Genomic DNA, 21,223 nt, shown 5'->3' with positions numbered 1-21,223 from the left:
TTAATTGGTAGAGCTACCAAAGGTGATCATAAAAAGGGAATACCAGTAGAAAAAGCCAACTGAACTACTTCAGCTAAACACTTGGCCAGTTACTTGTAACACTAAGCTGCTAGCAATAGTTTGAAGTCATCAAAGGGATAATGGCCTGAACTTTACACATGCTTGAATTTGCAGTGTTTTACTATAAGGAAATATTTTAAAAATTCAAAAATAAAGTATTGAAAATGTTAGGACCACAAGTCTATTTCTGTTAAAACTCATGCATTTTGCTGTGACTTTCAGTGAAAACAGAATCAAGCATTTATGTTGCCTTTAGTGATTACTAAATTGCTAGTACCATAACACTGGTTAAATTAATCCTGATAATGCCTACAACGTTAGTGCTTATTTTGTTCTAAAACTACCTTCAATATGAATAAATGATTGGAGCAAAAAAAAATGCACAGATATTTAGATGTGTAGACATAATTTACTTTTAAAAATGTGTATTATACCCAGTACCATAAAATTACAGATCAAATGCAACAGGTTTTCTGTCTGTCATCTAAAAGAAGTTTTAGTTCCAGAGTCTGCCATGACTAAAAGCTGTCATTCCTCATCAAGTCCAGCTCTGAAACCCCAAAGCTCAGACAAGACAAGGTGGTTGTCTTGTTAGAAAAGTCCCTGAGGGCGTTTGGGAGATTATCAGACTCTGAAGGGCAGCCTAGTTCTTCTAGATGAGTAGCTTCCTTTAGGCCTGCTTTTCTAGGAATTAGCACAGATCTGCTTACTGTGGGCTTCATAGCAGATAAAAACATCTTTCCAAGAGTCAGTCCGAGTTTTTAAATACAAACATGACAACATAATTTAGAGAAACTCTTGGCAGAACCTGACAGCTTGGTGTCATTTGAGTATTTGAATAAAGATATTAATTGTGCAAGCAGAGTAGAAACTGATCCCGAGACAAGGTGTGGACAAAACTCCTGTAGGTATGTTTTGCAAGACATCTTCAGATCGGTTAATCTGTTCAAGTACATTTAGATTGGGGGAAAAAGAAAGAACAAAAGGAACGTGGAAGACTTAGCCTTCAATAAATTCATATAGGACATTGGGAGAGCAAGAGAAAGAATGGAAACAGACACCTTGAAAATTGGTATCTGTTTAGGCAATAATTAGCGGGCGGTTTGGGATTTGTTTTGTTTTGTTTTTTTTGTCCTAACTCCTTGAGGAAACGAGGCTTACTTGGTAACGCTGTCTCTCTTTGTTTCTCTCTATCTAGTCATTGCACCCATAATAATGTTTGAAATGATAGCTACTTTCAAACAAATTTGAAATCTACTTAAATCCCTATGAGATCTGTGGAAACCGACACTTAGATGCAGGAGATTTATTCAAAATAATGTCCCACTAAAGGAAAAGCAGGCAGAATACACCTGGTTCTTTGGAATAAGGTTGAGGTTCTTTTGATGAGTAAAGCTTGGCAGGGGGATCAAAGGATACAAATTCATAGGAAGATTCCATTACTCCTGATATTTATGAATTTTTTTTTTTTTTTTCCTTTGGCAAGACTTCCTTAAATTCTGTGCAACAGCTAGGAAGGATATGTGTAAACTTTTAAGATCGCATTCTTCATGTTGGAAAGAGATTGTTTTATAAATACTCTTAGATATTTGGTGGTCTGCAAATTCAGTTTTGGACTATAATCCTTACTGCCAAGTTTGAGGATGGCCATTTCTTGGAATAAAATTTTGATAAATACAAACTGTAGTGAATCATATTATTAATAAAGAAGTCAAAAGGTGCTTAAAATGTTTGTCCATTAGCTAGTTCTAAACTGGTTATCATATTCTTATTGCCTTAATACAAGCTTATTAGAAGCTACAGATGTTATTTGTCTAGAATACAGAATCATAGAATAGCCCAGGTTTGAAGAGACCTTAAAAAAAGATCATCTGGTCCAACATTTCATGGGAAAGGGAGCGTAGATGAGACTATTTAGCACCCTGTCCAACCGCATATTGAAAACCTCCAGCGATGGGTAGTCTGCCATGTCACTGGGGAGGGTGTTCCAGTGAATGATTGCTCTCACTGTATTAAGCTGTGAAATTTCTTTCAATTATTAACAATCTGCCTTACACACCAAGAAGATCTTTCAAGGTATTAGATGAATTTCTTTCCCTCTAGTTAAAGTCTGACTACCTAAGTCTTATTAATCCAGTTACTACAAAGTTTAATAAACCTGTTAAATCCAAAGAAATTGTATTTCTGATTTTCTGAATTAGATGAAAAAGAGGTGTATTTCATGAGTTGGAAGGTTTCTAGGTTTATAATTTCTGGAGAGAGGCTTGAGGCAAGTATGGAGGACTTGAAATTAAGACATGCAAAAGCTGTATTTAAAATAGAGGCAGTTGTTGGTAATACAATTATGTTTACACAGTAGGAATAGCTTATTAAGGAGACTGTTCCTACCAAGTGTGGAGTAATTGGCCTGCGTAGCCACTTGATGTCATCCTGGTGCTACAAAATTTGTCTAAAAACCATTTAAAAACCTTTGATTCAAAGAGAATGATTGTTTCAGTGAACTTGGCTCATCTATATTCCTAAATTTTTTTTTACAGTTCTCTGCAAACCTTTGCTTCCCCCCACCCCGGTCATGCAGAATCAGTTTAAGAAGCTTTCTGACAGAATGCTTAGTCTCTTTTCTTTGATGTGAAATATGTCTTTGACTGCAAATTTTTCAAGAAAATGTGGCTCACACTTATCCCTCATGTAACGAGGTTGATAACAGTTACATTAATTTGGCCCAAATAGTTTATCAATACTATATGAAAAACGTGTAGGAAATCTTTCAAGAGTTTGAGTGATAGTTTTACTTCATTCAGCTGTGTTATGCCACCTCTGTCCTTTTTTCTGACCAACAATAAAACTTTACAAAGATGGTTAAATTTTTGTCCAGGGAAAGTTGTTCTTTAATGTTTTCTCCTTGGCATCCAACTTGTTATAAAGGAGTAAAAGGTCTCATTTGATCATTCTGCATTTCTTCGGCAGGGAGGGGAGAGGGTGGAAAGGATGTCTGTCTCTTAGACAAAATTCATAGGATTCAGAATAAAATTTTATATGGCCTTTCTGGGAATTAACTTTCTCTGACACTTTTGCCAGAGTAAAATATTCCTGATCTCTTGAAGTATCTTTCTTCTACCACTATTCCTCCTTCCAGTTTGGCAGTTTCCCTAGATCAACCAATTTTCTACTGTTTGTTTGTTTGTTTTTTTTTTTTTAATTTCCTACGACTTGTTCTTTTCTCTTAGCTCATTCTGTTCTTTACACTTGTTCTAAGTTCTGTGACTGTTAGGCCTGCATTTTCTGTCATACAATTAGCAGCATTTCGCCACAGTACTCCCCTGGAGTTGTAAAATATTTGCTTTGGCAGACAGCCACTTTGTTTTCATGACATTATCTTTACAAGAGATTACAAGTTTGTGTTGTCATTTAAAACCTTCACAAATTCCACCTCATATTGTGTAATCTAGAAGATCATTTACAGTACATAAACCAATACAGGAACATCTTGGTTTTTAAATTCAAGGAATGAACAAATAAGTGTGCAGGCTCACTGGTAATCTGAGAAACCTTATGTAAGAAACTGTTACTCGTATTTCTGTATGTTTGTGATCCCAGTGCTTTCTCTGACAGTTGCCTAAGAAAGATAAAGATGAGACTGAAAGAGTGCAAATAAGTGTTAAGAAAATACTTCTACAGGAACAAAGAGAGATTGAAAAGAACCAGGATAATTCAGTCTGAATAAGGTGAATAATAGGGATTTGAGGTGAGAAGATTAGTAAGAAATGACTACTGTCTTTTTTTTAGCTCTATCTCAGAGTAACAAGTAAGGAGATAAAGTGAAATTAGAGGACAAAGGGACTTTTTTTTTTCCTGGAGTATAAGCATTCATTGTCATTTGCGGTTTCAGGAGGTCATTGAGACAAGTCAGGAGCTGATTGTAGCCGCCTTTTAAGGGTTCATTAACAGCAATTAAGTAGAAAATTTTTCCTTTGAGTACTTTGCATAACACTACTGAATAAATTAGATAAAGGTTCTAAAACAAGGACCTAGAGCACAACGACTTATAAAAAATAGGAGGTATATGAATTAAAGAGAATACCTCTACTTGAACTCCCACAATTTATGTCCACAACAGCTTTTTTGGTTTCCAAAGTGTGGATGAACATGGTTGTTTACATCCAGGTTTATAGAGAAACATTTTTCATTTGTTCTTCTCATTGACAGCAATTTGGGTAACGTTCATCTGTTTGAACTTGAACACTTACGGTGTAAATATTTGCAAATGTTAACTCATTTGAAGACTTCAGTGATAGATACTAGAGATACTTTTAGGGCATAATTTGTATTATCTTGCATAGATGTCTAAAATAGGTCAGATTAACTGCATTCTAGAAGTGAATATTTCTTCCCCTGCTGCATAATACTTCTTATTGAACAAATCTAGACAATAAACTTACATGCAGGTAGCCTCAATGTAAGCATCTAAAGTTAGGTGAGATGAATCTTATAGTGATCATTGCCTACAGTTTCTCACAACTGTCTTTTATAGTTGCAGTATTGCAAAATGTTAAGAGAGATTATCTACAGCCTCTTCTGCTTCTGCTTGGTGTCTCCATTCCACAAATTCTTCTATATTCAGTCCTGCAAAAATCATATAGCTTCTATTACCCTCGGTGATGGGTTTCATCAGATATTTATGGAATCAATCCTCTGTTTGTATTACAAAGTTTTAATATGGGACTATTCTGGATCTGCTAAAACCACTATGGACAAGAGTTGGCTTTTTTGTGTTCTTCAGAAGTCAGACAATAATATGTTTAACTGACACAAAGTCTTAGTGACTTTCCAGTTGCTGCTAATCCACATGGAGTTCTCATCTATCTAATGATAGTCTGCATACTGTAACTGAATTTTGTAAAATATACCTCTGCTCCTGCAGACAATATCTGGTGTCTTAAGACTGAATCTCATTTACGCAGTAGCTCCTTCTGTCACCCTAGCTATCAGGGGAAACTCAGAAAAGGTGTAGCTGCAATTTGATACTATGTATTTCGCCTGAATCTAAGTGCAGATGAGAACCTGGCTTCTAATGGAGGCAGATGGCCAGCTACTGAAAGCACTTTTAGTATCACTTTGATCATATTAGTTCAGACATGTGTGGTTACTCATCTGTCTACTTTCGGTTTTGTGTGCGCCTGATTGCCTTATAATCTTGAATGATTCATCTTCACTACGCTTCCATGAAATAGGAACACTGCATTTTCTAAGCAGGGGCAACCTGTAGCTGTTCTGTAGTGCCTTATGTATGCTGGAAGGAGAGTGATTTACTTAGGGCACTGTTCCATTCTTCTGATTGATGTCCTACAGGAAAGCTCTGGGATCCAGGGAGGCTTAAGCTACTTGTCCAAGGCCGCACAGAAAACAGTTGTTTTGCTCTATCAACACTGTTAATACTGTCACAGCTAAATGGTTCTTAGCTCTGTGTTAGATGGTTATTAACCATTATTAACGATCATTGCAAGATTTTGTCAGCACTGATGAGTCTTAAATTTAACCTTTTCTATACTTCAGTAGTTTAGAATATTTTTCCTCTATCAAGCAAAGAAAGTTTAAAAATTTGGCATGTGTAAACTTAGCTGATTTAAGCCTCTAGATGACTCCAAATAGTTAAAACTTGTATGTCCTGGATTACTAGAAATTTGAAATGAGATAAGATTTTCTTAGTTCATACAAAGGAGAATGAAAGCAGAGAAATGACAAATTGATGTATGAGAAGCAATATATAAGATGTGACTGATAAATTATCTTCTGATATGTTAATGAATTCCAGATAGAGAAGTTGGCAATATGATGATTTATTGAGATTTTAATAAAGTAAATTAAAAATTGAAAGGTGATCTGAGTGAAAGAATCCCCAGGAATCTTTTGAAAAAATAATTAGGAGTTTGAACATTTAAAGAGGCTTTTTATAGCCATAGACCCTGATTTTCACATATACACACATTTGCATTTTAAATAAATACATCTGAAAAATCTACTGAGCCTACAGCCAGCACCAGTTCCCCTTATATTTACATATAAATAACGAATTTAAAAATACTTATTTAGAAATATGTACTGCACCCTTGCATGCACTAAAAAACCCCATATTTAGTGCCAGACTCTTTTCGGCCACCTAGAAAATTCTGCATGCCTGTTTGACACTGATGAGTGAAGATAATACACAGACAGGCACAAGAATACTTGAACAAATTAGATATTTGTGACTAAAACTTAGCTCCAGTCAAAAGGAAACAATTAGGTAGGACTTCTTCAAGGAAAACTTAATTCTGAAGTGTTATTTTGTTTCTGTTTTGCTTTCCCACAAGAAATACAAGCAACTAACTGTAGCAAAAATAAGAAACTATTGCTGTGGCAGGAAAAAAAGTAATTGTAGCTGTCAGCTCAGACTGCTAGTCATTCTAATTAACTGGGTGAAACTTACACAACTAAGATCTATCTTTAAAATTCAAGAACAGCCACCATGGCTTTAGTCTGTCTGAAAAATGTTCTCATTGGCTCAGCATCTGATTCAACATGTTTGATTGTTAATGTTCATAGTATCATTTTCTATCATTAGAAGCATGTTACATAAAATAAGTTTAATTGAGAGAGAATTTTTATAATACAGAATATTTCTAAACCCATCAGTATTCTAGTTACTCTACAGTGAGTATTCAAACAACATGGATTAATCTTGAGGAAAAAATAATCTGATATAGCTAAAAATAACAATGTAATGGATGAGACTCAACACACTCAAATGATGTTTACATAAAATATATGAAAAATGTTATTCCACTTAATTTTATCTAATATTCTTTTTATGATACATCATTTTTTCTTTACTGTTTAACTCGTTATTTCTTTTCTTTTATAATAAAGAACTATTTACATTTGTTGATTTTCCCCACCTCCCCCACCCCCAGCATCTAAGTAAATCTGCATCTTGCCACAATAAATTTTAACTTTTTCCACATGAAATATGGACACTGTTTTATATGACCCATGTATGACAGGAGTGTTTTTAATGTTGACTTCTACTGTGGGGTTTGAAATTCCTCTCAGTACAGGTCTGTTGAATATCTGCTTTTGGAGTAAATAAATGCATATCTTTTTATCTCTCCCTTCTCAGAGATTTCCATAGTCTGATGAATTTTTTTCCCCCTCCCTTTTATTGAAAGAGATGGATCCATTGCATTTAAGAATTTTGGAATAGAATTTATTGTCTGTCCCATTTTTCTTTGTCAAGGTTTATCAGTAGATCAGACTGATAAACCACCACTGATATACCACTACAGAGAACTGGCTACCTGTCCCAGGGGATGTTTTGCCCATAGCAGAGGTATAGGCACAGTATGTCTGTGTTGTCTGCACAGTTCAGGGAGCTGCTCAGGGAGTAATACAGTCTCTGTGACTTTGTATTGATTGGTGCAGAATTACGTACGTAAAGGATGCTAACAGTGGTTCACATCAATAGAGGCATTGTCTGCAAAGTGAGTGTGGCTTTTTAATTTTTATTTAAAATTCTGCAGCATCATGTAAAGAAATTGTCCCAACAGCACTTGCCTTTCCTTTTTGCAAAATTTTCCCTGGTAAAACACGCATCCAATTTAACTACTGCTGAAGGAAGTCACTGTAAGTTAACAGCTGGCTGGTATGCCTGGAGGTTTGAAGAGAAAACTGCTCCTTCCTCTTTACAAAAAGATTTGAAACAATTTAGTTTCTCTTCAGTTATTTGGTCACAGTGATTGAGGTATGGATAAACTGAAATAGATGTGAATTGGATGGAGGAGAGATTAGGATCTACCAGCATACACTGCTGTCTTCCAAAGAAGGAAATTTCATAAAGTGCCAGAGTACAGATATTTGGTTGAGGGTAAACTAAAAGATTAGTGTGAAATTGTTGCTTCCCAGCACTTTAAAAAAATTGATCTTTCATTCGTTAATGGGTTTATAAATGCAAACTCAATGTCATTCCCATCCATAACAGACTTGCTAACTTCGAGGTATTATCCATCAAGAAAACACAACTATGCTGGCTATCAAATCAGACAGTTACTAAATTATGTAATTTATACTTCATTCTCACAGACAGAGTGCTTGACAGTATTGGAGCATGAATATAGCTCTAATCTGATTTAACTCATTTCTTGCATAAACAAAGCTTCATGACTGAGTAATAGCAAAAGCCACATGAAATGTGGATAATCTAAATAATCTAAAGAACAATGTAGGGCAGAGACTGAAAATTTGAAGTTTCTGTTTAAAACATGTTTCACAGATCTTTTTAAAGAATATCATGTCTCATTATAAGGAAAAAAAGAATTTAAAGAATATGTATCACTTATTATCAACAAAAGAATATATCCCCTAGATTAAAGAAGTGGGTGTTCATAGAGTTTGATCTGAATGTTACAAGTTTCTACCATGAGTTCAATTCAGATTAAATTATACCATTTAGCATAAAATTAAATGAGGATTTGATGAGCAGAGGTTGGCCCCTGTGGTTTATAACTGTTTACCTTACCGCCTTTTTGCATTATGTCCTTTCTGATACTGCAGATCCAGATAGTTCTCCAGCTAATTAGAAAGAGGAAGTGTGTGATGAATCTCTCTCCAACTTTGCCAGCCTCCCATGTTTGAAGTTCAAGTGTCAAGGTAGTTGGTCTTTTTTCCCCAAAAGTTTCAGCTATTGGAAATTTGGAAAATATTAGTGTAAGTATTTTGGCTTATTATTTTTTTAATTAAAGAAAATGCCTATGTTTTCTGCTTGTAGAGAAAGAAAAGCATGGATAAATGATGCTTAGAACATCCTGAAAACTTAAAAATGGAAGGTAAAATCAAACTGAAGAGTATAAAGAAACATGTGATTTCTTTTTTCAGTCTTGCATTCCTTTGGGACTGGCTTATTTTTCTAAACCACCTGGGACAGGAGATGGTGCCAGCATACTTTTGAACCTAGTTATTGTCTTGCCTTTTTTTTTGCCTAGCATTGTGTCTCACAAGGGTCTGGTTTGGTTCCTATACTTATGTGTAAAGCACAGTCTGACTTATCAGGAGTTTGAAAGCAAGATGATCTAAGTTATCATTAGCATAATCTATATCCAGTTGCAACTAAAGAAGACATGCAATTGTTTTCCATTTATATGACTGAAGTACGTGATAAAAAGATGAGATTAGCTAAAACAGAATCCCTGCAGATGTAATTTGTCATGATTGGTTCAGGCAGGAGGTCTGAAGAAACTGTTATTTCCCTAGGCCTTTTGAATTGTGATGAGGTACCGTTCCTGCAGGCCAGCAGGTTGTGCAGTCTACGTGCTGTTACTGACCAGAGGCTGCAATTCAAGGATCTGAAGCCACTGTTAACTTTACTGCGATGAAAATGAGATCAAGCTCTGTTTGAATTCCCTGATGATAATCACGGTGCATATCTTTGTGAAATGGCAGACAGATTAAAGAAATACATGCAGTACATTGGGCAACTTGCATAAATGATCTGTTGCCTGCAGCTGGTTCACTACATAGTTGTGTGTTATTGTTGCAAGGAGAGATTAGCAGAAGGAAGTGTGACTCTTCACAATGTTTTGCTATCTGTCTCAGCTGCCTGGTAGCTCAAGGTTTAACATTTTTCATGCTAATATTTAAAGCCCCAAGAGGATTGCATCCCAAGTGCATTTTTGAGCTTCTGATGCCCTGTATTCCATTTCAATCTTGATGGTTAGGAGAGAGAGATTTTGGGCCTGAGGGCTTTTTGAAATGGAATAAGATGAGAGTGTACAGTATCTTTCCCTGCGGAGTACTGGGTGTGCCGAATATTTTCCTTCCAGAGCTCAAATGTGTCACAAATTTAGTATATTTAAAAATATATTTTCTACCTATAACTGGAAAGCTTTGTGCAACGATAATTTTCCTTGTAACTACTCCACTGTTAGTAGTTATGGTTTAAAGTATCAGACTAAGGAGAAAAGACTGTGGGAATGTTCTAATCTTATTAAAGATCCATCACTCTTTGCCTTGGACATTGTGTATGAAAAATTATTAATTTGACTTTTTCAGCTTACTTCCGAGTATTTTTTTGAGAATCTTTGAGAGGCTGTTATGCTTGCTTATTTTAAATCATAAGATACTAAGTATATAAAGACAATAAGATTTTTACGCTCTTCACTTGTAAAATGCAGAAAGGACAAGCTACTAAACATGCTGATACTCTTTTGGTAAAGGTATTTTTATTACTCTATCTGTATTTCATCTGCCTGTCATGACTACAAGACAAGTCAATCCTAATTAATCCTCACATCCAATGAAATTCTGACAGGTTTACTTACCTTGACTAGGATATAACTGTATCTGAGGTACTACTAAAGACACAGGTAGTGTGAATAAAATATCAGAATACAGCACATTCAAACCAATGGTTCAGATCTGCAGCCTTAGTTCAAGTCTTATGTCTGATACAGGTAGGAGTTTCTTCTGGTCAAAGGCTACAGAATCAGTCTCCAATTTGTTTTATTTTTATTTTCCTAACAATAAGGTACTGTAAATACTAAAATGTTTATTCAGGCTTTTCTATTGCTTCTACTTTTGGCATTGTATTATACTATGTATAAATTGGTTAGATACGGTCTTAGAAAAATTTTCAACCAGTACTACACTTAAGTCAATTACATAAAGTTTGGGAGTTGTTCTTGCCCAGTCTATTACCACTTAAAAAATACTGCTGCACTGTCATTCTTTGATATTCAAAAATATCTAAATGATCATCAGTGAACAACAAAGAAATGGTCACTGAACACAACTCTGAATGAGCAGCAATAAAAAAAAACTTTTGCTAGTTCAGATAAAATGCTTTCTAAAGTAAAAAAAGCTATTTAAAATAATTTCTTTGTGCTACTATTAGCATTGAAAATACTATATTATATTTATTTTATGAACTGGTGGCTTAATCAGCACTGAAGGCATATTGTAAAGTGTTAGACTATATTCTGTCATTTGGCTTAGCTTTAGGCAATTATACATGTAAACATAATTACTATGGTACTCTTTTTTTAAACATATTGGTCTCAAGTTTGTGATGAATGAATCTGCAATGTGTTTTCCTGACACCTTTTTGAATTGAAGTAATCCAATATTAATTTATTTTAGATGTGCCAGAAGCATCATCCTATTACTAATAAGTTGAAATAGACAGCAGGAAATGCAGGTCCCTTCCTAGCATTGCCAGAATGCATCTCTGTGTGTATCCAGCAATCTGGGTGATATGTTGACAGAATGAGGCCAGTGATGCAAATAAAGGAATTTTTCCCCCTCTCTCCTCACGGTTTATTGCTTGTCTTTGACTAACTCACTGACTAGAATTTCTACAAAATCAAATTAAGAGAGAAATAGCTTCTATATTATCATTACTATCAAAAATTGTGATAAGAGTATTTATGTTTCAGAAAGTACAGTTATTTAATTTGGTTTATCAGCCACCTAAGACTGAAGTAGCATTCTCTACATGTATACATTTTGGGCTAGATCCTTAGCTACAAATTAGAGTAGTTTTACTGCAGTCACTGTAGCTGACTGAAGTCAGTGCCACTTTACATTAGTGGAGCATATGAATCTAAATGCTTCTGTTATATATCGCATAAATATTTTTTAAAATGGAACCTGAATTGTTTTCCTATCCTTCAAAAAATATCCTCAGTCATTATGCTTGCTATGTGTGTTAGGATTAGCTATTTTGTCTTAATTGCTTGCAAGTTTGTAATCTGATTCCCTGACGTACTAACACAGCAGAGACAAAATTTGTTTTTGAAAGCCATAGAGTATGTTTCAGCTTCTACTTTTCTCAGCACATGAAATATAAGATCAAAACTATTTATTCCATTAAAGAGAAAATCCAGAATTCATTAATAAATTAAAAAACCACAGAGTTTATAGATAGAGAAGAAAATCAAAGATAGTGGGTGACTGGCAGTGAAGTTGTGTTTGTGTGAAATAAACATTCTGGGCTTTAGTATTCAAGTGAGGTAACAATCCTGTTCTCTTTGATCATAATATACAGATGATCAGGATAAGGAGTCATACAAGCATATATAACTGGACCCACTACTTATTTGATAAAAAGGAGTCATGGACAAAGGACCCTAACAAGATAACAAGCTTCTGTATTTTCTGGCTCATTGTATCTAGTAGCTACAGAAAGCTGGATTAGTATATTTTATTCATACTTTTCTGGGTGGCTGTATTTGTCTAGAATAATTATCATCTGTGATGACTGGGTTTGGGGCAAAAATAATGGAGGACCCAGCACCTAGTAAAAGAAATTAAACAGGGCTTCCAAAGTTAGTTTGCTGTTACAAATGAAATACTACTACAATTTGGCAAAAATCTGTCCTACAGGTAATTTGAGGGGAAAAAAGGCACCTAACTACTCATTTCCACAGAAGCACCCTAAGAACTGGAAAAATGATTTTTCTAAGATTGAAGCCTGAATGTCTGATGAAAGGGGGAAACCACTCTTCCCAAACTCACAAAAGATGTTGCAAGCAGTCATGGATGACTGAAGTAGCTCTGAGGAGAACACAATTCAGCAGGTATCCATTTTAAGTGACCATAGTTTTATTTCATGTGCCATTTTTTCCACTCGTGGAAATGTAAGACTTACCTATCACCCTACTTAATCTTTGTATATTTAGTGCGGGTGATTAATATTGTGAAGTCTGTCCATATAATATTGAAATCAGCTGTCAAAAAGGGTATTTGCTATGAAAATATTTTTTCAAGGGAGAAGTGGGAGGGTGCGACATAAGGCATAGAAGAACTAAAAAGCAAGTGAATAGTTTTCTAATGCTACTAAAAATGAGGTAACTTTTGAATGGTAATTTCTTATTTAAGACACTGACACCAAAATATTTTTAACTTCTCAGATGAATTTGTGTTTTAAAACTCCAAATTTGTTATTTAACAATGTAGAGGAGGCTTTCCCCTCTGCTAAATTAGAGGAAATGAAAACACACAGAAAGTTTGTTTTTGAGAAGTATGAAAGGCAGTTTACTTGAACCCTGTACTGCTGTGCTTACTGTAAACATAAACAGGCCCTAAGTATATGACCCATTAGCCATTTTTTTTCCAGTGAATCTGTTAATTTGTTTTATTCATTTTGTCCCATGTACACTTGACAAAGAACAGAAACATAAACATGGTTCATCTGGCAAACACATAATGGATGAAGCTTACTTTGAATCTGAGAATACAATACCCATTGTCTGCAAGATGAAAATATTAAGAGCAGTATACGGTGCTAGTTTACAGAAGATGCCTAGTGCATAGCCTAAACAGACTTCAGTTCATTAATACAACAAATAATAAGTTACAGATAGCCCATACTGGAACTGTTGCCCCTGGTTCAGTATGCCTTCAACAGAATCACTTTTGTGCACAGTTGTAGATTCTGCTTGGTTTTGTTTTAAATTGAGTGTATTGTGCAAGCTGTGTATGATGCATGTGTGTGTGTAACTATAGCATATGTTGTTTATAAGCCTTTAATCTTTCTTCACTCAAGGCAGCAATGCACCCCCTGCAGTTTACAGTGTTCCATCTGCATCACTTGTCTTGAGTTGCAGATTTGTATCTTGGCAGAGTATAGAGAAGGTATCTTCAATCTTCTCATGACAGTTGCATAGCATTTTTCTACGCTGACAGTCCTTGTCAAATCAACAACAAAACCGCTGCATCTAGTGCAGCTAATTTTCCATAAGGAATTTAAAAATGCCCAACACTTAGTGCAGAGAAATGTCACTTCCCATCCAATCTGCCTTAGTAGCAATGCAGCATTTCACCCAGGGATAGAGATAATACATTCAGCCTGTTCTGCAGTATTGTAGTATTCTCTAAGATGAAATACAGTGTTTTGAAAATGTATATTCAGGTACGTCCCTAATAGCCTAATGTTCATAAAATTAATTCAGGCATGTAGAATACCTAGATAAATCATTGGAGTAGCATGTTACTTAGTCCTGTGCATTGTCTTATCAGGACAATCATAATTTTCATTTGTAACTCTGCCATATTATATCAACAAATATTTAGCAGAAGAGGGCCTTCAGCTCAGGTTTTATTGCATTCTAGTTGCCCTTGCCTGATTTTTTCTAATTGCAAGTTTGGCTGATACATTCCTAATAGAAAGTTTACAATGGATCAAAATGTTCGTGTCAAAAAGAGTTAAAAAAAATAAGAAAATCTTAGCCAGTCTGAGTGGCAAAGGGAATGGATTCTTAATTACCTATGCTTCCCTTTTATTGCTGCCATCTGATTTAGATCTGTAAGTCAGTGCTTTAGAGCAGTAATGTAACAATTTAGAGTAACATTATTCAAAATAAGAAAAACTATAACATAGTTGTATTATCTAATGGAGAGAAAACACAAAAGAGATTGTTAAACTATTATCAGTCCCTATATAAAAATGTTCTTCACTGAGAACTGTAATAAACAGAAGTAATTGTCTTAATTCTGGTTTGATAACTATTTTTATTGTAGCGTGATTCAAACCACCTTTTTATCTCAGAGGAAATAATATAAAACCAGAGAAATGTCCTTTGAGAGAAAAACTGTACCATTGGTAAAGAGTTTACATTAAGATGTTTTTCTTTAAACACTTATGGAGAGATTTTTTTAATGGAACTAAAAAATAAACAACATAAAAATGTAAGACCAGTTTGCATCAGAAAGTAGACTTCATAGTACTGGTTACATGGGCTAATACATCTATTTTACCAGGAAAGTATTATTTATGTCAGTCTGTTTTTAATCTGTTGTATTTTCCCTAAGTAGCAGATTCATGTTCAAATACTAATTTTTACTTTGCAGTTTTGTTAGTATCTCGGCTTCCAATAATTTTTCAGGAATTGTGGTAAGCTCATATCACTGTTAATTAACCTTAAAGACATGACAATTCCTCTATAATCACAGAATGATACTACAGAGTCTTTTTATCCACTGCTGGTTCTAACATTTAAATTTGTTTTATAAAATAGCAGAACAATTTAGTAAGTCACATTGAAACTTGAAATAATTGAAGTGAAAATTATTTAGTCAGTAAGTAAATGTTGGCCATTAACTGCTGGTAATGATTAATATGCTGGGGAAATTATTACTGATTTTAATTCCAATGTGTCTGTTAATTTCTACAATAAAATTCAAGCTTTTGAAGGACATGAAGGATCAAATCCACAAGTATAGAAGATAATAACCTACAGGAGTATAATCTTAAATAATTTAAATGTTCCTTCCTCTGCAAGGAAATGTTACTGTGAATATTGTTATTTTGCAACTCTTACTATCAATCCAGGTATTGGGGGGTGTGTGTCTCTCTTTTTCTTTTGTTTATTAAACTGTGCTCCTATAAAGCAAAGTAATAACCCATATTTAAGTTTCTGACCACATAGATTAAACAAGAAATTATAGGGATTATGACAGTATTAAAAGTTTTGTCTGACTCATGAAAGCATCTGAATTGACAAAGGCAATAAGCAGTCAAACTTGCTGGAATCAACCTAATTTTTAAATTCTTTTTGATGCACTTCTGAAATGTGCATGAAGACTGAAGACTGAAAGTGCAGACGCACTTTCCTACAGTAGTCAATCTAATGTTTCTTCGATGCATTTTATAGGGTTATCTACTGGCTTTGGATCAAAAGGATACTGAAGGAGTTGATGTGTAACAGCACAGAATGATGGGCACTAAGTGTATGCCCTCTGTAAAGTTCTCCACAATATTGCCTATGGACATTCCAAAAATGTCTTTGCTTTAACAGGTCTTTAAGAGAAACTGTAAATGCTCTATCACACCTAAGCTGTGAAAGAAAAGACCAGAAGTCAGCCCAAGGCCTTTGAGCACCTAGAAACAGAGCACACAATGCAAAAATCCAACTCTCTTCCTGGTAAAATAATGGGGGTGAGTGCAACAGAGGAACCTCTTTGTTTTCTTCCTGTTAAGGAGCTTTTGGGGGCAAAAACCTAGCTCTTAAGTTTCCCAATACTTTTTCTTTATGTACTATAGGTAATATATATAGCCCATATAAAAAAAAATACTAATATTAGACTCATCAAGGTGTTAAGTATGAGTGTGCTGCCTACTGTGGCAAAGGCTAAACTGATCCAGTTACAGCACCAGTTGCTTGATATTGCTAATTCTCAGTGATATTAGATCAAAGCAACTATAACTATGGCATTTTAACTAAAAAAGAAAAGGAACAGTATTTAAAGTGAAAGCTTAGTATTTGTGGAATGCAAAAAAAAGAGCTACTCAAATCATCATAAATTCAGCAGTAGTCTTACATATGTGACTATATCGTCTGTTTCAGATGGTTCCAGCAACCTTTGAAAAAAACTACATGATCTCTTTAAGCAACCTTCCCACATGAAATTTATTTCTGCAAACACCTCTTAAGTATCAGATAATGAGATGAAAGTCCTTTGATGATCAATTTTGAGAACAAAAGTTTATGGTTTTCTATCAATTGTGGAAATTCATAAGAGATATTTGTAATTTCTTGAATTGAGAACTGTCTTGTTAATAACTTCTTTGAACTGATTGTGAGTCTCCAGTTCTTTCAAAAATTTGGCTAGTTTTGAATTCCAAGTGGCAAAAACTGAGTACTTTTTATTTCAGTATTACTAAAGTATGGCTCAGTGGATCTTCTGTTAAGTTGATTTGATCCCCCTCCTCAGCATGACAGAAGGAGTGTTATCTCTTGAAGACGGTAAGAATGGAGAAGGTCAGGATGGCATGATATAATATTTTTCAGACCACAAAATGAGAAACCGATTGAAACAGTTTGTAATGTTATAGTCTACTATATTTATTGAATCCTGTTATGCAGAAGTTGCATCTTTGTAGACCATTTACCAAAGTAAAACTTCAGATTAGAATTTTGAATTATATAAAACCAAACCAAAACAACCAACCCCTCACCCAAATTATACTATGTATAATACATTTCTTCTGGTATTAGTAAACTCTAAAATGATAACTGAATTCATTCCATCAACTCTGTCCTTTCCAAAAATGCTGAGCAGGAATAAGAGTGCTAACAAATCAAGTAGATATACGCATCACTAATCCATACAGATCAGCTCTCCTTGAAATGTAAATTCCAGAAAGGGACCTGCACTTTCAAAGATGCATACAGCTTCTGCCAACTGGTGTTCCTGCATTCAATTCATTTAAATATTAGCTGTAAACTTCAGAGAAGAAAGAGAAAGACTTGATGCCTGAAAGCATAAATATAGAAAGACATTAGAATTTTTTTTTTCTTCTTGGAGTCCTATGAAATTGAATGTGACATACAGACATGGGAACTCTTCAATTACTGGCAACTACCTGAAACCTTTGTTAAAGTGTAATTGTTTTCAAATTAGCTTCTTGTCAAAAAAAAAAAAAAAAAAAAAAAAAAGAAAACAACCTTATTCAATACTTTTAAATAGAACCATCATGGAAAAGAAACAAAACAAGAAGAATATGACAGTTTTGGAATGTATAAGAAACAAAGTAATGCTGAAAGAAAAACTACAATCTATGATAAACTGCTGGTATGTTGCTACCTTCAATACTGTATTTCTGAAATTAGTGGACTGGAATGAGTTTCCTTCATCACTGAGATTGCATTGGTCAGAAAGAACAGGCTATGTTAAACACTATAGGGAATCTGGACTGGGGGCTTCTGTTATCAGATAAAAATGTTGTGCCCACAAAATATAAAGTGTGGGTCCAATATAAAATCACCCTGCTTAATGCAGAGTTCAGAATTTTTCTGGGTTAACTTTACAAAGGTATTGTTAGACTACACAACTGTAATTATTGCAGTTGGCCTGTCCAACGTCCTTGTAAAGATGGTATAAGATCAGCATAAACATCCTGTTCTTTGGCTAATTTGAAAGAAATTAATTCATATTTCCACACCTGATTCAGATCAACTTTGTACTTCTGAGCAGTACCCAGATCTGATCAATATTAATGATTAAGAAGCCACAATCTCAGAAAAGGTGGAAGAAGTAAATAACAATTTGGGCCATCTGTAGAAATTAGAGATGTAGTAAATAATCATACTTCAGAAAGAGAATTTCAGAGGTTAATTATATGCTAATGACAAATACAATTTTCTCTCATATATACACATGCAAGTAGCAGAAGATATAAAGAATAAGATTTATTATATGATTTTTTAACATTTTACATTTATTGAGGGAATATTTGATGAAGGTTATTTCCACATAATCTGGCTGGGTCTGATTCTGTCCAGCTTCAGTGGAATACTGCTACCTGCCTAATATTCAAGTAGCCCCATCATAAAGTATCAGAAGCCTACAAATTCGTGCTGCAATACATACCTTTTAGCCTGTGAAGTGGAAGACTGAATTCCATGTTGGGAACATATACTCCTATAGGCTGCACAGTGGCTTAGACAGCACACAGATTCTGGATCCTCACCAGGGTTCAGTGGAGTTTGATGCTGCGATGCTCGGAGTGGGCCCACACAACTACAGCTCACCAGTGTCCTGAGAAGCTTGAAGAAGAAAGTACCTAATGGATGCTTCTACTAGAGGGTGTGCCAGAGTTTCTGGATTGCAAGGTACAATTTCAAACACACATCTGCAGTTCTATCTGGCACCAAATTTAACATTTCAAGTTGATTTTCTTCTTTGGTATTGATATATAATCAAATGTTTATATGAAAAAGTAGAACAGACCAGCACAATAATGTCAAACAAAAAAATATTAAAAATAAAAATATTCCTAATGCAGGGGTATAAATGGATGTGGTTTTTATATATAATCTGAGTATGTCATACTTAGCATACTGAACACTGTGTCTGAGACATACAATATAACAAGATGTTATTTTAACTTTGAGAACATCCCATGATCTGCATTAGAAATTACAAAATGAAAATACTCCATGCTTTGGAAGGCAAACAAATAATTTTTTTTTTTTAACAAGAATCAATGTGTCAATGGAGATACGTAAACTAAAGCCAGGAAAGCAAGAGAATAACTAGTCACAGAATACAAACATGATTAATATGGTAGTACTAATGAAAAGCTTTTCCATTCAAGAGCAAAGTGCTGTAGTTTATATAATCAAATATTTGTAGAGTTGCTGATGTTTTTTTTTTTTTTTTGCATATGGAATAATAGTGTAAATTCATGTCTGGGATATTTTAATTTCTTTACATTCAGAACTCTCAGTTAAAGCTTCTTCAAACAGTTCATATTCCTACTTCAGTTTGAGATCTTTTTTTTTTTTGCAAACCTAAGATGGTAAGAGTATGGTTTAATACTAATGATATACAGACAGGGAGCTTCTAGTTCATGTATTCAATATCATAAGTGAAATAGATTCTTTTTATTATTAATTAAGAACTTCAGCATATTAACAGTATGAATTATGTATTGGAGCCACTATGTATACCCCTGTTTTAACACATGATTTAACTTATTGTATGAAAAATTCTAGAAATCAACACCACTATCATTGTGTGTGATATAAAAAATACTAACAACAAAATATACAGAACAGTTAGAATAATACCATTTCAAATATTTACATTTTTTACACTGTTAGAAGCAGTCATTTTTCCAAAACAGCACAAATCTTGTAACGGATACATATCTTAAATAAGTCCGCTGAAGTTAATGTATTTGCATGATCAGAGAAAGAAGATCAGAATATGACTCATGGTAATCATACAAATACATGAAACTTATTTTTCCCAACATAAAGGGTACCATTTCAATGAGTTAACAGATCTGTTATTCTAATGAAGCATATTTAAGTTCTCATAATACGAATCTCTACAGTTTAGAAAGATATAAAGAGTTTGTTTCAGGCCCTTTTTAAGAAATGTTGATTCCAAATGCATTAATGCCAGTCAAAGGAATGATTAACCATTTGGTAAAATTTTGCATTGTGCTCTCTGAAGTAAGAATACAGTTGCTCTAAAACAGTGTTGTTAACAAGAGGATGGGGGCGCCCTTTTGATTCATGTAAACATCTCTCCCTTCCATCACTTCTAATGCAGTAGAATCCCTTGGTTTGGTTAAAATAAAAATTAGAAGACATAATTCGTGAAGGAAGATTTAGAAATCTTTCAACTTTTTGTAACTCAGGAAGAGGGTCCTTGATTAAAGTATTGCCATCCACTATGTGAATCTGATCCAAACTGAAATGCTTAAGCCACTTTTCCATATGAACATCATATAGACTTCTTTGAATAGCTTTGTATTTGGTATTAAGTGCTCCATTCTTAATAACAATATCTTCAAAAAGCTGAACAGGCTTGTGGCTTTCAACTCTGTTGTAATATACTTGGGTATAGTCAGATATAACTCTCTCAGTAGGATCTCTTAGAATGAGCAGCAGTTTAATGGAGCTATTCATGTCATGAATTCTTTCTGGGGCTTGTGGTGATGTAAAATAGCCTGGTGTTTTCTCAATTGTAATTTGATTTCCGTAAGAAAATGGCATCAGACTTCTATACCAGTCTATTCCTTTCACATAGTTTTCATCCCAGTCAAAGAAGTGGACTTCTGTAGCTGCTACCACAATATTAGGATGAATATCCAACATTTCCAGCAAAGCCCTTGTCCCTCCTTTACGAACTCCTATGATGATTGTCTGAGGTATTTGTCGGCTTGTGCCAGGAGGTCTCACCTGTGCCGAATAGTGTTCACTTTTATTGCTGAATAATCCTACTTGTGACTTCAGTGTTTCCAACAGTGCCCCATTCTCAACAGGAGCACCCTGAGCATGAGTCAGCAGAAGATAAGCTGACACTAGTAGGAAGGCCATGTGGAGAGGAATAATTAGTTGAAGATAATGTTATGCTTGACTAATGAAAGAATAGGTAAGTCCCCTCTTGAGTTGGCTGGCAGAACCCGTGGTAAACACACAGCAAGTTTCTGAAGCATCTACAAAATAAAATAAGACAAATCAGTATTTCTAAGCTCATCACCAGCTGGAAATTCAACTCACAATTCACAAATCTACTCTGTGATCACAACAGAAAATTTATAACAAAGTTACTTCTTTTCTCTGACTTTATTTCAGAAGAACAAAAAAACCCCCATGAGGTTTTTTTTCCTTAATCATAG

At 34.6% G+C, this 21,223-nt stretch overlaps 1 protein-coding gene across 4 annotated transcripts in view; it reads right to left on the bottom strand.

The window, feature by feature from the left end:
• Positions 1–16,477: 16,477 nt before the first annotated feature.
• Positions 16,478–21,223, bottom strand: part of LOC141925647 (heparan sulfate glucosamine 3-O-sulfotransferase 1-like) — a 59,419-nt gene continuing 54,673 nt past the window's right edge. For 3 of the 4 annotated variants that reach the window (XM_074830062.1, XM_074830059.1, XM_074830060.1), the window contains exon 2: positions 16,478–21,040. In XM_074830062.1, the coding sequence (XP_074686163.1) occupies positions 19,992–20,921 (930 nt within the window). In that variant the 5' untranslated portion in view covers positions 20,922–21,040 and the 3' untranslated portion in view covers positions 16,478–19,991. The remainder of the gene's footprint in view (positions 21,041–21,223) is intronic. The other variant, XR_012623900.1, reaches the window with a different exon arrangement.

The sequence above is a fragment of the Strix aluco genome, chromosome 7, assembly GCF_031877795.1.
Source record: "Strix aluco isolate bStrAlu1 chromosome 7, bStrAlu1.hap1, whole genome shotgun sequence".
NCBI classification, from domain to species: domain Eukaryota; kingdom Metazoa; phylum Chordata; class Aves; order Strigiformes; family Strigidae; genus Strix; species Strix aluco.
The sequence above is the reverse complement of the archived record's forward strand: the minus strand, read 5'-3'. Positions and strand labels throughout refer to the sequence as shown.